The following is a 16827-nucleotide window of genomic DNA, read 5'->3' on the forward strand; positions in this document are numbered from 1 at the left end:
AGAGTGATATGAGAAATAGAGAAAGACCCAACACCCTCAACTAGCATAGATGTATCACTACCAGGCATAACAAAAATATATGACACATATGACAAAGAAGTACATGATGACAAATGAGGAGTCATGTGATGGGTTGCACCAGAATCTAAAATCCACAAAGATGAGGGAATAACTGATGTACCGGATGAAGTAGGACCAGAATGAGACATAGATGCAGACCTGGCAGTGGGATTAGAGGCCAAATATTGTCTGAAACTCACAAAAACCTTGGGATCCAATGCAGATGGTGGCATGTTTCCAACATATTCTGTGTCAACTAGTGGTGTAGCAGCAGCAAACTATGGAGGACGAGGAGTCCATGGAGGAGTACCAGAGGAACGTGGCTGAAACTTCTGTTGACCAGGCCTATTTTGTTGTCCCAACTGAGGCTGACCAGATTTACCCTTGTTGACTAACAATGGACACTAAGCTTTCCAATGATTTTTTGTTTGAAGAATGCACACTCATCATAAGCAACCCTTGAAGTTTTTCGAGACTGATTAGAGGAAACAGCAAGCACAGCAGGAGTGGAAGTAGGAATGAAGGTTGCTTTAAACCCTTTATCCGCATGAGACTTGATACGAGTCTCTTCAGCAATCAACTCATGAACAACAAAATCCACTGAGGGACGGGTAGAGCGATGAAGAATCGTTCCACGTAGGCCTTCAAAATCAGAATGCAAGGCCATCAAGAACTGGACCAAACATTGTTCTTCCCTCCAAGCAATGTAAGGCTCAAAATATTTTAACTCTTTAGATTCACTAAGAGCCATTTGATCCCACAAATCAGACATAGCAACATAGAAATCTTGAATGCTCTGGTCATTTTGTTGAAGAACACGAATATCATATTCTAACTGGTACTGTTTATCAAAGTTGGGCTGAGTATAGAGTCTCTCCAAGTGATTCCAAACTTCCTTTGATGTGTCATATTTAGCCAACTGGATACCAATAGGCTGAGTAACAGAATTATTAATCCAAGTAATGACCTTGGAGTTATCAGTCTCCCAAGCATCAACCAACAAATCGAAATTCTCAGCTTGAGGCACTGAGGGTTTGGCTTTAGTCCCAGTGACATAGTCCCACATATTCTTCCCACGAAGGAAGTTCTTCATAATGTAACTCCAATACATATAATTCTTTCCATATAGATGACTACTGATTGACTGAAGGGAATCATCCTTTCCAGTCATGTTGGAAATGAATAAATAACCACAATAATAGTATCGCAATCTGAGAATGAGAGGAGTAACAAACCAGCGGAAGAAATCAATTGAACAACAAGAAATCGAACAGCAAAAATGAATTAACAACAACAGCAAATGAATACCTTCAAACAAACGAATATCACCAACGAAGAAACATCAACAGTTCGATTTGTGCCACAGATGACTACTACAAAGTCTTCTAACAACGTATCAAACCTCCGCTCTGATACCATGATAACATTGCCATATGATTATGATAGAGAGAAATTACAAGGTTCTCAATAAAAAGCATGAAGACTACAAAGAATAAAGCGGATATAAATACTAGCTAGACAAACCCTAATAGGCTAAAGACTAAAGGGGCCATAATCATGTGGGCTAATAATATATAGGCTAACAAAACCTTCACTTCAAAACAATTTTGTTTTCAAACCTATTTGCACTTCAAAGCAATTTTCTTTCAAAACATTTATGCAATTCAAATTATTTTCTACACCGGCCATATTTGAAAACTTGTTTAAAAATATCAAAATACTTTCATGCATTTATACAATATGATGCAATACATGATTCCAAGCACACTATTCCAAACTATTTATCGAACTCTTGGTTAAAACCATCATCTTCTCGTGCCTCGCGCTACTTGTTGTGATCCCCCCAGATAAAACTAAGTTGAAAAGAGGGCCAAACCATCACATTCGGTCACCACTAATTGCCCATAGATAATTCGTTCATATTGGATATAATCGTCATAATGTTATCAACCACTACTTCAACATATGAGGTACCATTTCATTCGTATCGGAATCCAACTCCAAGACTTGTTCAAGACCCTATTCACAAACACCTTATGTTTCCAATACACTCAACATTCACACAACGTGTATGCAATGCATAATTAACATGCTAGCATAAACATTTCATAAGTGTCTATAACATAAAAGGGTAGTTTTCAAAAATACATAAGTATTTCAAACTATACAAAGGTTCATGCTTCAGAAAACCAATTTAAACATTTGTGACATGTACCCCTAAAATGGGTAAAATTCTTTATTTACTCTCCTTGGAAAGTTTGGTCAACTAACGTTACTCCTTTTCGTCTTGTTACTCTAACTTCCGAACTTGTCTAAGTTATCTTAATGTATAGGTTTAGAAATCATAAAATCGTCCTAAGCAAATCATGAAACTTTACTTTTATTTTTATACATGTAATATTAAATAGTATAAGTATAATCACAAGATCAATTCAACATAGACTTGATAAACCTCAAAATTAACAAAGAATACTTACTTAGAGAAGATGATATCCATTTGATCTTGAAGATGATATCCCATTGATCTTGAAGATGATGATTTCATGATTCTCTTCACTTCCTGTAATGGTGTGTTATTGATCAATCTGATGGATGGATAACACACATATGATTATGGTGTTTATATAGAGATAAATAATTTATGTTAGAGAAGATCAATCAATTGATATGCCTCTCATAATTGTTGTAAATCAGAACCAATTGACGCGCAAGGAATATGACAAATAATATTGAGAATTATATGTCGATTAGTTACAAATAATAAATCCAATTATTATTAATATGATTACCAAGTTTTGTCCAGAAACCATATCAATCCTTCTCGCTTAGATCTGATTATATGAAAGGTAGAAGAAGAGCGTCCAGTTATTAGACGAAAGTAAACGCAAGACAATAATGTTGATGTGCACAAAAATACCTACTTAGTTTTAAATTTATAACATAACAAACTCTTACTAACTATGCACCTATAGATAGTGTACCTAGTCAGATTATAGTATAGCTTAGGTAAGTCGGGTGTCGATCACAGAGAACGAAATTTAATATAATAAATTAACTACTTCTAATTAGACTAAGAAACAACTATGATTAGGGGGTTCTTACTGATTTTTCAATATCATAATAACTCAATATCACTTAACAAGTAAGCAAGCAACGAAAACAAAGTAACTTCAAGAATTAAAAGAATACTTCTGCCTAGATCTGATTTCACCTTCTCCTATGGTTCATTTCTAATGGAGAGATTATATTGATTACCAATTATCTAGCTATCATGATCAAATATCTAGGCCTACCCATTTATGAATGACAAAGCAATGATCATGCACAAGTTAAACACCAAATTGATAATATCACAATTAGACTATGAATGATATTAGTTACTCTCCTATGATCAAGTTAAGCAACCAAGCACTAATTAAGACTAATTATTCTCTCTAACACGGTTAAAGTTACTAGCTTTAATTACTTACACTAAGATGTGATTAATCCTAGCTCTAACTATTTAATGATCATAAACAATTAGGAGATAGATTCATGCAATTAATATGATCAGTTAACATACAAAAACTGATTTATAAGCAATATAAACTAGAACTAAAACATGCTAGGGTTTATATATATATCAAACACAGGTAAAATTAAATATAATCATCCAATATCGAAATCAACACATATGGATCAAGTTCATCTTCACCAAACATAAGTAAAAGGTGTTTAGCCTCTCATTATAGCAGAAAAACACATTAGATCTAAGTAAAATAAGCTAGACATAAGTTTAATAAGCAAACCAACTAGATCAATGTTGAATTCTTTTAAATCTTCTTCTATCATTGAGCTTCACTTCAATTTTGATCTTCTTCTGGGTTTCTAAGAGTTCTTAGTCGCAATTAACCTTAGAAAACCGAATGCAACTCTTTGATTTCGACATAATATCTAGGTTTTTATAATTGTAGAAATCTGACCACCACGTCGCGGTTGACCGCCACTACGATGTGGTCTTCGAGTAAATCCCGTGTTTTCCAAGTCAGCATGATGATCGCGAATCTTCCATTCACCACGTCGTGGTCATGTCACCACAACGTGGTCTTTAGTCATCTTCTTTTCTTCTTTTGTTTTTTTATCATGTTTCCTGCTTCCAGCTCCTCGTATGCTCCATTTTTGTCCCGAGCAAGTCTTCGCCACTACAAAACATATTTTAGACATAATAAGTATCTTCTGTTCCATATTAAGCATAATTGTAGCTAAAAGTATTAGAAATATGCATTAAATATGTAGTTAATTATGCACATATCAAAATACCCCACACTTAACTTTTGCTTGCCCCCAATCAAAACTGATTTTATTATCATCATATCAAGACTTTACCTACCAACATCGCACAAGACAATCCATTTTGAGCCTCTCCATTACTCCAAGACTGTAATGCATGTATTTGTCTCTATATTTTTCCTAAGGACTTCACCAATCCTAAATACTCACAATCTTCATAAACACTTCCCCACTTCTTTTGAACAACACTCATTTTATGCATCTCTCCGAATCCATCCCCAAAAATCTTTCTTAACCTCAAGGTATTTTTAGTTAAGCTCCCAAGCATACATATGGAAAAATAACCTAGAAAATAAAATTACAATAAATAATAATAACTTGGAAAATTGCCTTATTCTTGAGTCTTCAATTTTTGAACTTTTCTTCATAATATTTCTTGATCTTCATAGCTTTGTAGACTCTTATTCTTTCAACTTTTGCAACTTTTTTTTTATTTTTCTATTTTTTTAATCATCCAAAACTAAAAATCCTATAAAAACATATGCTTATGCAAGGGAACTTAACTTCAACCCTTATTGCTTAGAGGTATTAGTCTAAGGTGCAATGACTACATAAGCTTTCCTGGATACATTTCTGGTACACGATGCTAAACATATTGCAGCCCTCAAACTAAGCGAGGTCATGTTTTTGTTCCATGATTTCACTAGGATAGGGAAGCCATAAATACACTATAACATCTATTGGCTCAAATAAACATTGAAACTGTCATCGGATCGTCCCACACAACGCTAGCAACCTAGATCTCAACATAACAATTTTTTAAACTAGGTTCAATTTTAGATTATTATTTTAAATCTTTCTAATAATTTTAAAAATCCTAGTCATTTTTTTTTCATTTTTTAATCAGAATGCTTGTTTTCCTATATTCAACCCCTACCCCACACTTAAATGATGCAATGTCCCCATTGCATATTTAAACAATTAAAGAACATATAATTAAAGAGAGTGAATTGGAACAGACTCCCCTTGGGTAGTAGTGGCGAGATCGAATTCTAAAAGTGTGTGGAAAGCTTGGACTTATCGTATAACTACTGGAAACAGTACTTCAAGACCTTCATCTTGTAAATGCAAATGTGTCGGATTGGAATAAATCAAAGAACCAATCTTCAAATAAAGTGTGCTGAAACTTAAACACGTCGTGTGAAAGCAATGAAACGACGTAGTGTAGAACTCGAAGTCGTAAATGGTCGAGCAAAATAACATCACCACGACGTGCTCTAAGGACGTCACGTCGTGGTTCAGTCAGATGCAACCACAATAAAATTAACTGCCACGACGTGGTGATGATGGCTATGTCGTGGTGTCTTCTCAGAGTATCTTTTAAGAACCAAAGTAATGCATCGACTCTTCTTAATGGTTAAAACCATTCCCGATCTTGCTTTTCCTGTTCATATTCTTCGAAATGCTCTTCTCTTTATTATGTGGGAACCCCACACTTATCTAAAAACATGGTCGTCGATTGTGATCTTGAAAAATTGCACGAATTTCTTCATCCATTAAGCTCCTTCACCGCTTCATGTACTTTCTTTCTAATACTACAAAATAAATTTAGAAGACTAGAGAAACACATGTGTAACGTCCCGAAAATCATGATGTAAAATTTTTTGTTTTTAGAGTAATAAATCCTTAATACATGTCTTTCCCATTAAAACCAGAGTGATTAAGTCTTAGCGAAGCATTAACAAATCAAAGTAATTCGTAGAAAACAGAAACATGTGGTGTGTGCTCTACAATCATCCCGAGCCCTTCCGATTGAAAATCATAGTACCTGAAACATAAACTGAAAACCGTAAGCACAAAGCTTAGTGAGTTCCCCAAATACCACACAACATACAACCACAGAATAACATGCAGCGTACATATAATTGCCATGGGCTCCCCCATGGTCTTTATCTGATATGCCATGGGCTCCCCCATGGTCTTTACCTGGAATGTCATGGGCTCGCCCCATGGTTTGATATCCAAATGCCACGGGCTCCCACCGGGGTCTTCCATGCAAATATCACAGATATAACTAGCATACAACATAACACGTAATGGGCCGACATTGGTGCCTTCGACCCATGGATATAGTGAGAAGAATCACCTCGCACTGAAGAAGCTCACTTAAAGAATCCCTAGTTGCTGCCCTGACGGCTTCCCGAACTATTAATACCAACAATACACCCAATTAGCAATTGGGCTCCAAACCATAACCACAACTCCATACATGGGGTAAAAGGACCATTTTACTCCTAACCTAGCATTGTCTAAATCTATGACCCAAACTACAATCTGAAAGGCCCAAAGGCCCACTAATCAACCAATGGCCTAATTTTCTAAATTGGGCCCAAACTCCTTACATGGCCCTGCCTTAAGGCCCAAACATTCTTTCTAGTTCAAACACTTTGTATCCTGATGGCCCATTAATAACTCAAGCCCAAAATACCAGAAACTACTAGATCCATCAAATCCTACTAATGGCCCAATTTTCCAAATTGGGCCCAACCCCATACGGGCATATACTAAGCCCACAGTTCCCTTGATCATAAGCCAAAAGTCAAAGTCATCGGCCCGAGTTGACCCGACTCGCCGAGTTTTCCTTCAACTCGTCGAGTTTCTCCATTAATTGCACAGATCGGGGAAACTCGCATCAACTCGCCGAGTTCTCCTAATGAACTCGTTGGGGTTGCCAGAAATCAAACATCTTAATGCATTAAGCCGTTTCTATCGAATCTAGAAGCTTCCATTCTCATATCTCTTCCCGAATGATGACTAGAAGGGTAAAGTTTCCAACATTACCCTTAAAAACCACTATAATGAACCTAAACCCGAATCCTTGGCTTAATGGAGTGAGGCTTGGCCCATTAAACCCTTAAACTCTCAAAACATAATCGCAGAACACAGATCTGGCATCCCAAGGCTATATTATCACGTAAAGTTTCCAAATTTACGTCCATGCATGCAAGAAAGGAACCCTAGAGCCCAAAATGGCTTAATAACGGACTTAATGTATGGATGGGACTTGGGACTTAGCAAAGCTTGCAACTTTATGCCAAGAGAGGTCATAAAAGGGTCAGATCTAACATAATAACCCCTGGAACCCTTAACCTTTTGGACATCCAACCATACACCCAAAAATCAAGCTAAAACATCCCACAAAGAGATCTAGAATATAACTACACAAGGTTTTGACTTTATACCTCAAAAGGACTGCAACAAATGGAGAGTTTCTGGATCCAAAGCCTTCCTTCCAAACTAAACACCTTTAATCTTCAAACTCCTTCCAAAGAACACCAAAAACCAACTATCCAAGCTCACCACAAGCTTACACACTCAACCTTGAAGGATAATACACGAAATAAGGGTTTTTCGGACAAGGAGGCTGGTAAGGAGGTCAGCCAAGGGAGTTAAGGTCTTTAAATAGGGTGCAAAACCCTAAAATTAGGGTTTTCTCAAACAGCATCCAACTTGCCGAGTTCCCTTCACCAACTCGATGAGTTGGTCCTTAAAAACATGCGTCCCAAAAGCTTCAAACACGTCGAGTTTATGCCATAGACTCGACGAGTTGGCCCCTAAAAAGGGAATTTATTTCCATAATTGACCTTCTAGATTCCGGATGTTACAACCCTCCCCCACTTAAATTAGATTTCGTCCTCGAAATCGCTCCTTATTAAGACTCATGTCAAAACAACCAACCTGATGATCATAAAAGAAAATTTTGCGCACAAAATAATCTTCCCAAGGCAACTGAAATCAACCCTGGCATAACGAACCTTAAACCCTGGTAGAAAAGCCACCTTTACCTTTCCTGATACCCGTAATCTCAAATTGATCTGACTTCCTAACAGCTCACCCCCTCTGAACCACTATCAAACTAATTCCATAGCAAGACCAGACTAGGCAAAATACTTCCAACCCGTATTATCTTGCTGCTTTTAAAGGAACAAAATCACCGATCATAAACGGCCACATACCACTTATACTCGACAGAAGGCTCAGATAATCCTCCGAGTAAAAGATTCATCCCTGCAACGGTTAAACTCAGACGAGAGTTGCGCAACAGAGTCAAATTAACCACTCTGAGATTATTTAATCCACTACAAGCGACTTAGCATTTCCCAATCAACCACTTACCCCACTCTCACACGGAACCTCAAATCACAACTACTGCCCAGAGCACCATGCCACTCCCGCAAGAAGATCTCGACTAACAAACTGCCCCAAAACACCTTGCCACCAAATCCACTTCTCCTAATTCTGCACACGTTGTGGTTCCTTCACAGATATTACCATTCGAAGACACAACATAATGGATCGATCTATCATCATACTAAACCCATTCCTTACTCTTGAACAATGCAATCGATGCCCTTGGCATAAGGATACCCCAAATTCTTATTTCACTGAAACAAAAACCCTGCACAAAACGTGCGCGATACCCAACTCGAGATTTTACCCAAAACCGATTTGATACCCCACTCATAACCCATCATCCACAAATATGCACCTGCACTTCACACCACAACCTCCTGAATACCAACACCCTTTACCTAACCGATAAATAGGTATCCCCAAACCATTTCTGAGACTACCAGTCTCGCACATGGTCCAACCACCAGGTTCCTAAGAGTCCAACAACAAGGCTACCCAGCATAAACCCCTCTGCGACACACACTGATTATCCATATGATCCTGTAACACTAGATCCAAACCCTTGACCCAACGGTCTCTACTAGTTCCAACCTAAATTTCCATAATCACCCAAGCTCGCCCACAGATCTTAAAGATCCTCAATCCTAAAACACAGAATATTCCCTGACAACCCTGGCCGGCGTGCCCATGGCACGAACTGATTCCCCTTCTAATCTCGTGACCATCACATAAATAGTCTACTTCGAACCGATGAATGCTATGATCCTATCGCAACCTTACATTACTTCCATCCACCCATTCTTACCACTCATGGACTCACCACACTCAAACCATCACAACGTCACACCTCCCAAGCCGAATCATGTATCCCATCAGGAGTTCGGGTCACGCCTACGAATTCCCACTGCCTACTATGCATAACCAAGGCGATGTCGACCGACGATTGGGAGTTTCATGAACTCCCACCAATACAACCTAGGTCTAAACAACCACTTATTTATCCCCCACTTGGACTCGACGATGCTCTCTCACCTCTTAAACCTTATGGATCCCCAATCCATCTCCCCCAAATAGCATGAACCGCCCATGCTCTGCACTAAACAATACTAGCGCTCCATTTCTAGCCAAACACAAATGATCACCCAATTTCCTGAAGAATACTATTTGAAATCTTAACCAATATGATCATCCAAACCACCTCCCATGATACCCTTTACTGAAGAAATATGAGATCAATTACAGATTTTTCACCATCTTACCGATGCCTAGGAACCGGTGAATGTTACGGGCTATCCCGCAGTCTTACAACACTCTCGCCCCAACTGATTACTAGTGAATGCTATGGCTCCCCCGTAGTCTTACAACACTTTCACCTCCACTGATTACTAGTGAATGCTACGGCTCCCCCATAGTCTTACAACACTTTCACCTTACCACAATCGCAGCCCAATGCCTTACCCCTAATCTATCAAATCGAGCACACCAAGAGCCGAGCACGCACTCGACCGAACACCCAAACTGAACTCATCTCATGACTAGAGCCCCAACCTGGTTCCCTAAATCCCGCTATCAAGCACCAAGATGACGCGATTCAAATGTTGGGAAGTCTCCCAAACCCCCAACTCATACGACCCTCAAACCAAACAGCCACTTGGGACGCCTTCCTCCCCGACGGGGATGCGAAATTCATCCTAGTTTCATAACCGCTCCTGCTCCTGAATACCGAAAATATTCTCCCCCGCCTTGATTCGATCACATTCCCACGACATACAAGAATTGAAGGATTCCCAACCATTCTTACCCTCTAACGATCTGCTGACAACCAACGCTTACCAATGCTAGTGTTCCATCACTAATCATCCCAAAAGACTGCACAGTCCCTGAAGATCTGCTGAACACTTCCCGAATCCTGACAACACTAATGATCCCAAATACTTAAAATGATACAATACCTAACACTTACAACCTTCAGCACTGATGCCCAAACCAAACCTCAACAATAGACCACTGAATCTTGACGATAAACCCTCCACACAATGCCCCAGAACCGACCTCGATTACAACGCAAAATACAACTGAACACTTGGATCATGCTATACGAGATACCACCCCTCAATAACCCATGAATAAAAGAGAACTAAACCAAAGATAGCGCTTACCCAAGACAATTCCAGGCACATAAATACTGATACAACTGGAAAAACGCAAAAGATTACATACCCTCAAAATCACCTGCTGGAGCACGAGCCTACTCTGGCTGACACTGAAATGATCGACTCCTATCTTCTGGGGATCCTGTCCTATCCTTATGACTACCAGAGACCCGAAAAATAGTCGGAGCAGGTGCACCTACTGCTCCTCCCCCCCCCCCCTCATCGGACAGACGGACATCTTATGGACCACTTGGATGTAGAGAAAACATAACAGCCTTGCCCCCTGAGGACAATCCATGTTGTACTGATCGATCCTGCTGCACTTGCAGCAATCCATACCCCTAAAGTCATCCTGAAACATATCATGATACCTTATGTTCTTCATTTCCTCATCTGATGCATACTGCTGCACCAAAAGAACCCTCTCCCGGATCTTAGCAGTGATCTCTGCCACAGTCTCGGTAGAACTACAGAGATCCAGAAACTCTCGCGCCAACTGCTGCACCTCAACCCCTGGTGCAAACTCAGCTCAGAACCTGATTGAGAAGTCATCCCATGACATAGCACCAACAGCGTCATCGCCCAACTCATTACCAATTTTTCCCCACCAATCTTGCGACCTATTCTTCAATAGGCAGGAAACATATTTGACATTCGCCTCCTCAGGGTAGAAACTCGCCCTGAACACGTTATCCATATCATCTAACCACCTCCGACTGACAATAGGGTCCCTCTCCCCATTAAACGCAGGAGCTCCACAAGCACGGAACTCCCAAAAAGAAAGAGTGTGAGTTCCAACAATAGCCATAACTTCAACACGGACGCCCCCAAGTGCTCATCCAAGATCTCCAAAAACATTTTCTTGACCGAACAAAGATCACAAGAATCTTCTCAAAAACATTGCGGGTAATCTCCGACGAGATGAATTCCCGCATCTGCTCGCTAATTGGCTGAGTACTCTTACCTGTGCCAAACCCATAACCTAAACCTCCTTCCTGGAAGCTCATCCCCAAACTGAAAGACAATCATGCAAATGACCATAACATACTCAAGAATCCTCTTCCCCAAATTTCTTAGATTCTCCAAGACTCTCCCCGATTCGAGTATGGATCTTGTGCTTTCAGTAGTACGGGCCCAATACTACCTTCCATATCTATCCATATTTCCCTCAGGAATTATCTTGTATCCTCTAAGTCACTTACTCCACTGATTCACTAAATACACACTAAACAGCAACATAAAACCCACCGAAGCACCTCCTAGGTTCCCGACCTCACCCTGCCATCAGCTGCTGAAGAACTCCTCATAATTCCAGTCATCCACCTCATGAATACCATCATATTCACTTAGTAGCTGACTCCCATCAACCAAGAGTTCCACAAAGCACAAATCAAGCAGCATTCGTGCATTAACACTCCAATCCATAGAATTATCGTAGAACATTCACCCCACACACTACCACTGAAGCAAGAAATTCCACCCTTACTGTCGGTTGCCTTATGCATGCAAATTATACACAGAACAGGATCAAATAGACTGTCGAATAATAGACTCTACCCTAGCACCACAACCAAACAAGGAACAGGAAATAAGGCCAAATCAATTATACTAACGCTATAAGATCCTAACCGTATACAATTTTTAAAGCATACACTTAACAATTACTGATTCCAATAGATATTCCCATTATAATATAGCGTTCAATACTCCCACGACTAATAAGCATCATACATATCAATCCAATCTATCACTGACTAATCAGCTCTAGCATGCAAGTCTACCAGCTCATACAATACACATACAAATGCCTCTCTCCTAGCATTCTATAATGCAACAATTGAGCAGATCCTTAGCCCTAATTAGCATGCGATTCACCGATTCATAAATCAAATCATAACAGATAACATGTATGGGTATATCGGGAAAACTTACTTGAGCCCGACTGATTCCATGCACCACACCTTTTCTTATCTTAGGAAACTCCTTTTCTTAAAATACTTTTCTTTTTGAAAACTTTTCCAAATCCTCACTTTGAGTTCAGACACACCCAAGATTATGTCTGAATCCCTCAAACCAAGGCTCTGATACCAACTTGTAACGTCCCGAAAATCATGATGTACAAATTTTTGTTTTTAGATTAATAAATCGTTAATACATGTCTTTCCCATAAAAACCAGAGTGGTTAAGTCTTAGAGAAGCATTAACAAATCAGAGTAATACGTAGAAAATGAAAAAAAATGTGCTGTGTGCTTTACATTTATCCAGATCCCTTCCGATTGAAAACCATAGTACCTGAAACATAAACTGGAAACCGTAAGCACAAAGCTTAGTGAGTTCCCCAAAATACCACACAACATACAACCACAGAATAACACGCAACGTACATATAGTTTCCATGGGCTCCCCCATGGTCTTTATCTAATATGTCATGGGCTCCCCCCGTGGTCTTTACCTGGAATGCCATGGGCTCGCCCCATGGTCTGATATCCAAATGCCACGGGCTCCCCCCGAGGTCTTCCATGAAAATATCACAGAGACAACTAGCATACCACATAACACGTAATGGGCCGTCATTGGTGCCTTCGACCCATGGATATAGTGAGAAGACTCACGTCGCACTGCAGAAGCTCACTTAAAGAATCCCTAGCTGCTTCCCTGACGCCTTCCCAAACTATCAATACCAACAATACATCCAATTAGCAATTGGGGTCCAAACCATAACCACAACTCCATACCTGGGGTAAAAGGACCATTTTACCCCCAACCTAGCATTGTCCAAATCCATAACCCAAACTACAATCTGAAAGGCCCAAAGACCCACTAATCAACCAATGGCCCAATTTTCCAAATTGGGCCCAAACTCCTTACATGGCCCTGCCTTAAGGCCCAACCATTCTTTCTAGTCCAAACACTTTGTATCCTGATGGCCCATTAATAAATCAAGCCCAAAATACCAGAAACTACTAGATCCATCAAAGCTCACTAATGGCCCAAGTTTCCAAATTGGGCCCACCCCATACGGGCCTTATACTAAGCCCATAATTCCCTTGTTCATAAGTCAAAAGTCAAATTCAACGGCCCGAGTTGACCCCACTCGCCGATTTGTCCTTCAACTCCTCGAGTTTCTCCATTAGTTGCACAGATTGGGAAAACTCACATCAACTCGCCGAGTTCTCCTAATGAACTCGCCGAGTTGGCTAGAAATCAAACAGCTTAATGTATTAAGTCATTTCTATCGAATCTAGAAGCTTCCATTCTCAGATTTCTTCCCAAATGATGACTAGAAGGGTAAAGTTTCCAACTTTACCCTTAAAACCCACTACAATGAACCCAAACCCGAATTCTTGACTTAATGGAGTGAGACTTAACCCATTAAGCCCTTAAACTCTCAAAACATAATCCCAAAACACATATCTGGCATCCCAAGGCTGGATTATCATGTAAAGTTCACAACTTTACGTCCATGGATGCAAGATAGGAACCCTAGAGCCCAAAAAGGCTAAATAAAGGACTTAATGTATGGATGGGACTTAGGACTTAGCAAAGCTTGTAACTTTATGCCAAGAGAGGTCATAAAAGGGTCAAATTTAACATAATAACCCCTGGAACCCTTAACCTTTTGGACAACCCAACCATACACCCAAAAATCAAGCTAAAACATCCCACAAAGCGATCTAGAAGATAACAACACAAGGTTTCGACTTTATACCTCAAAAGGACTGCAACAAATGGAGAGTTTCTGGATTGAAAGCCTTCCTTCCACACTAAACACCTTTAATCTTCAAACTCCTTCCAAAGAACACCAAAAACCAACTCTCCAAGCTCACCACAAGCTCACACACTCAACCTTGAAGGATAATAAACGAAATTAGGGTTTTCTGGACAAGGAGGTTGGTAAAGAGGCCAGCCAAGGGAGTTAAGGTCTTTAAATAGGGTGCAAAACCCTAAAATTTGGGTTTTCTCAAACAACGTCCAACTCGTCGAGTTCCTTTCACCAACTCGACGAGTTGGTCCTTAAAAACACGTGTCCCAAAAGCTTCCAACACGTCGAGTTTATGCCATAGACTCGACGAGTTGGCCCCTAAAAAGGAAATTTATTTCCATAATTGACCTTCTAGATTTCGGATGTTACAACATGATCAATTGGTTAGACTAAAAAAAACTAAACCAAAATAAACTAAAAACAAAAAAAGAATGAAAAGGAAAAAAAATGCAAACTCTAAAAACATCGGGTTGCCTCTCGCAAAGCCCTTCTTTTTGGGGAGTCGTGATTTGGACTCCTTCATACTCTACGTTTTTGAGATTGGGAGTGGGATCTCCCTTTTCTCCTTTTGCTGCTTCCATTTTCGCTTGTAAGCTTGAACTCTTCTCTTGTATGTCTTCTTTGAATTCTTCTTCTTCTTTTTACTTGCATTGTCTTCATATTTGCGCTTTACCCCTTTACCTTTCTTCTTTTCCTTGTTAACCTTCTTTCCATCTTCCTTAAAATCTTCCTTGTCTACCTCCATCTTGACCAGAGTTGGCTCATCTAAGTTCCTACCCATGTCTTCATCGATTATCTCCACTTCTTCATATAAATCATCTTCTATTTTATCAACTTCTTTTTCATCTTGAACTTTAGGTGTAGTAAATGCAATCACCTCAAACGTCATGGGAATCAAGGATCTTGGTTTCGATCGTTTGACTTTTTCACGATGTAGCTCCTCCCAATCCTTCAACTCTTATTCCATCATTTTTTCAATTGCAGCTAGCTCATCAAAATCTTCTTCCATAGCCTCCATCTTTGACACTTCATCTATTAGCTCTAGATGATTTACTTTTGGACTCATCTCAAAGGTAATAACATTGATGGGTCCTGTAGTTCTGCCAACCTACGCTCGGCTGCGACCACTCTCTCTTTGAGTTTCGAGTGTCTGTCCTGACGCTCCCTTGCCTTCGCCCGAGCGGCGATAGGGTCCTTAATAAGTTGGTCTCTGAAATAGCAGTCTCTTTCCAAGTCTCGAGTTTGTGAGATGGTAGCATCTGTAGCAACACGCAGCTCCTTAACTCGATGTTCGTGATCTGCTGGGTCATCACTGAGAGGGCTCTGTCAGCCGGTCCCCCATGGTTGAGGTCATTGCAACATCGTTGGTCTCCAAATGGCGATCGCTGTCGCTGATGGCGACTCCGCCCCTCGATCAATGTTGCCCAACGGGGCACAGCTCTGATGTAGTCGAAACGGTTTGCGAGAACCCTGGCTATGTACGGAGAGTTGATAACCTCTGGCTCCACTTCCGACTCTTTTCCTAATCATCCACTATTTCCCCTGGTTCGGATAGTAGGGGTCTCCTGGGAAGTAGAATCTGGCTATGATGTCCGTGCGAGAATAGAGGTGGGGTGAGAGGCATATAATAATCATATTCCTAGAAATACTTACGGGGGTTTGATCCTCCTTAGTTATTTCTATAATGACTTGGTGCATATTAGTTACATATAACAAAAGATATGATAGACCTTCGAATAAGTGATCATACTCTAAAACCACAACCAAACAAGGAACAGGAAGTAAAGCAATGATCACAGATTCTAAGTCTATGATATCTAAGTTATATATAACTTTAGCATATCCACTTAGTGATTGTAGACCTACTAGCAAGGATCTGTTTAGTTTTCACATAAGTTATAGTACCACAAGATACTCCTAAAGTATTTTAAATGTTATGTTTGGTTCTTAGCGATCTTCTGGTATGGGATGTTTTTAGGCTTGTTGCTCACTACGACCATTCCCCGGCATACATTAGTCATACCTCGAATAAATATAGTTGATCAGGCTATATTTATCCCAAGTCTGATTACATATCCCAAGGTCTACTCGTAGTGTCCAACTCCTCATTTTACTTTTGTATCGTCCTAGATATAATACTATACTAGTATATGCGCATGTATTCATACTTTTTAACCAGAAACAATTTCATTTTTAAAAGTATAGTTATTTGAAAATGTTTAATCAGAGACTTTTAGTCCCAATGCATTTATAGTTTGTATATCTTATGTGGTCCGATATACTTAGTTCACTATAAAAAATGCTCTGATACCAATCTGTCACACCCCCAAACCAAGGATGGTGGAAACATCCGAGGGTGGCGGACTTCATGTATACTATCATAACAAC

At 39.8% G+C, this 16827-nt stretch overlaps 1 protein-coding gene across 1 annotated transcript; it reads right to left on the reverse strand.

Annotated features, from left to right (window-relative positions):
- Positions 1–451: 451 nt before the first annotated feature.
- LOC145105278 (uncharacterized) lies at positions 452–1231 on the reverse strand. Its single transcript, XM_079042405.1, has one exon. The coding sequence runs from the start codon at positions 1229–1231 to the stop codon at positions 452–454; it is 780 nt and encodes a 259-aa protein (XP_078898531.1).
- Positions 1232–16827: the final 15596 nt, after the last annotated feature.

The sequence above is a fragment of the Lactuca virosa genome, chromosome 4 (assembly GCF_052849685.1).
Source record: "Lactuca virosa cultivar CGN04683 chromosome 4, Lactuca_virosa_CGN04683_v6, whole genome shotgun sequence".
Classification (NCBI taxonomy): Eukaryota; Viridiplantae; Streptophyta; class Magnoliopsida; order Asterales; family Asteraceae; genus Lactuca; species Lactuca virosa.

Bases quoted from the DNA above. Each gene is read 5' to 3' on its own strand.
- LOC145105278 (XM_079042405.1), bottom strand. From the start codon at position 1,231: ATGACTGGAAAGGATGATTCCCTTCAGTCAATCAGTAGTCATCTATAT.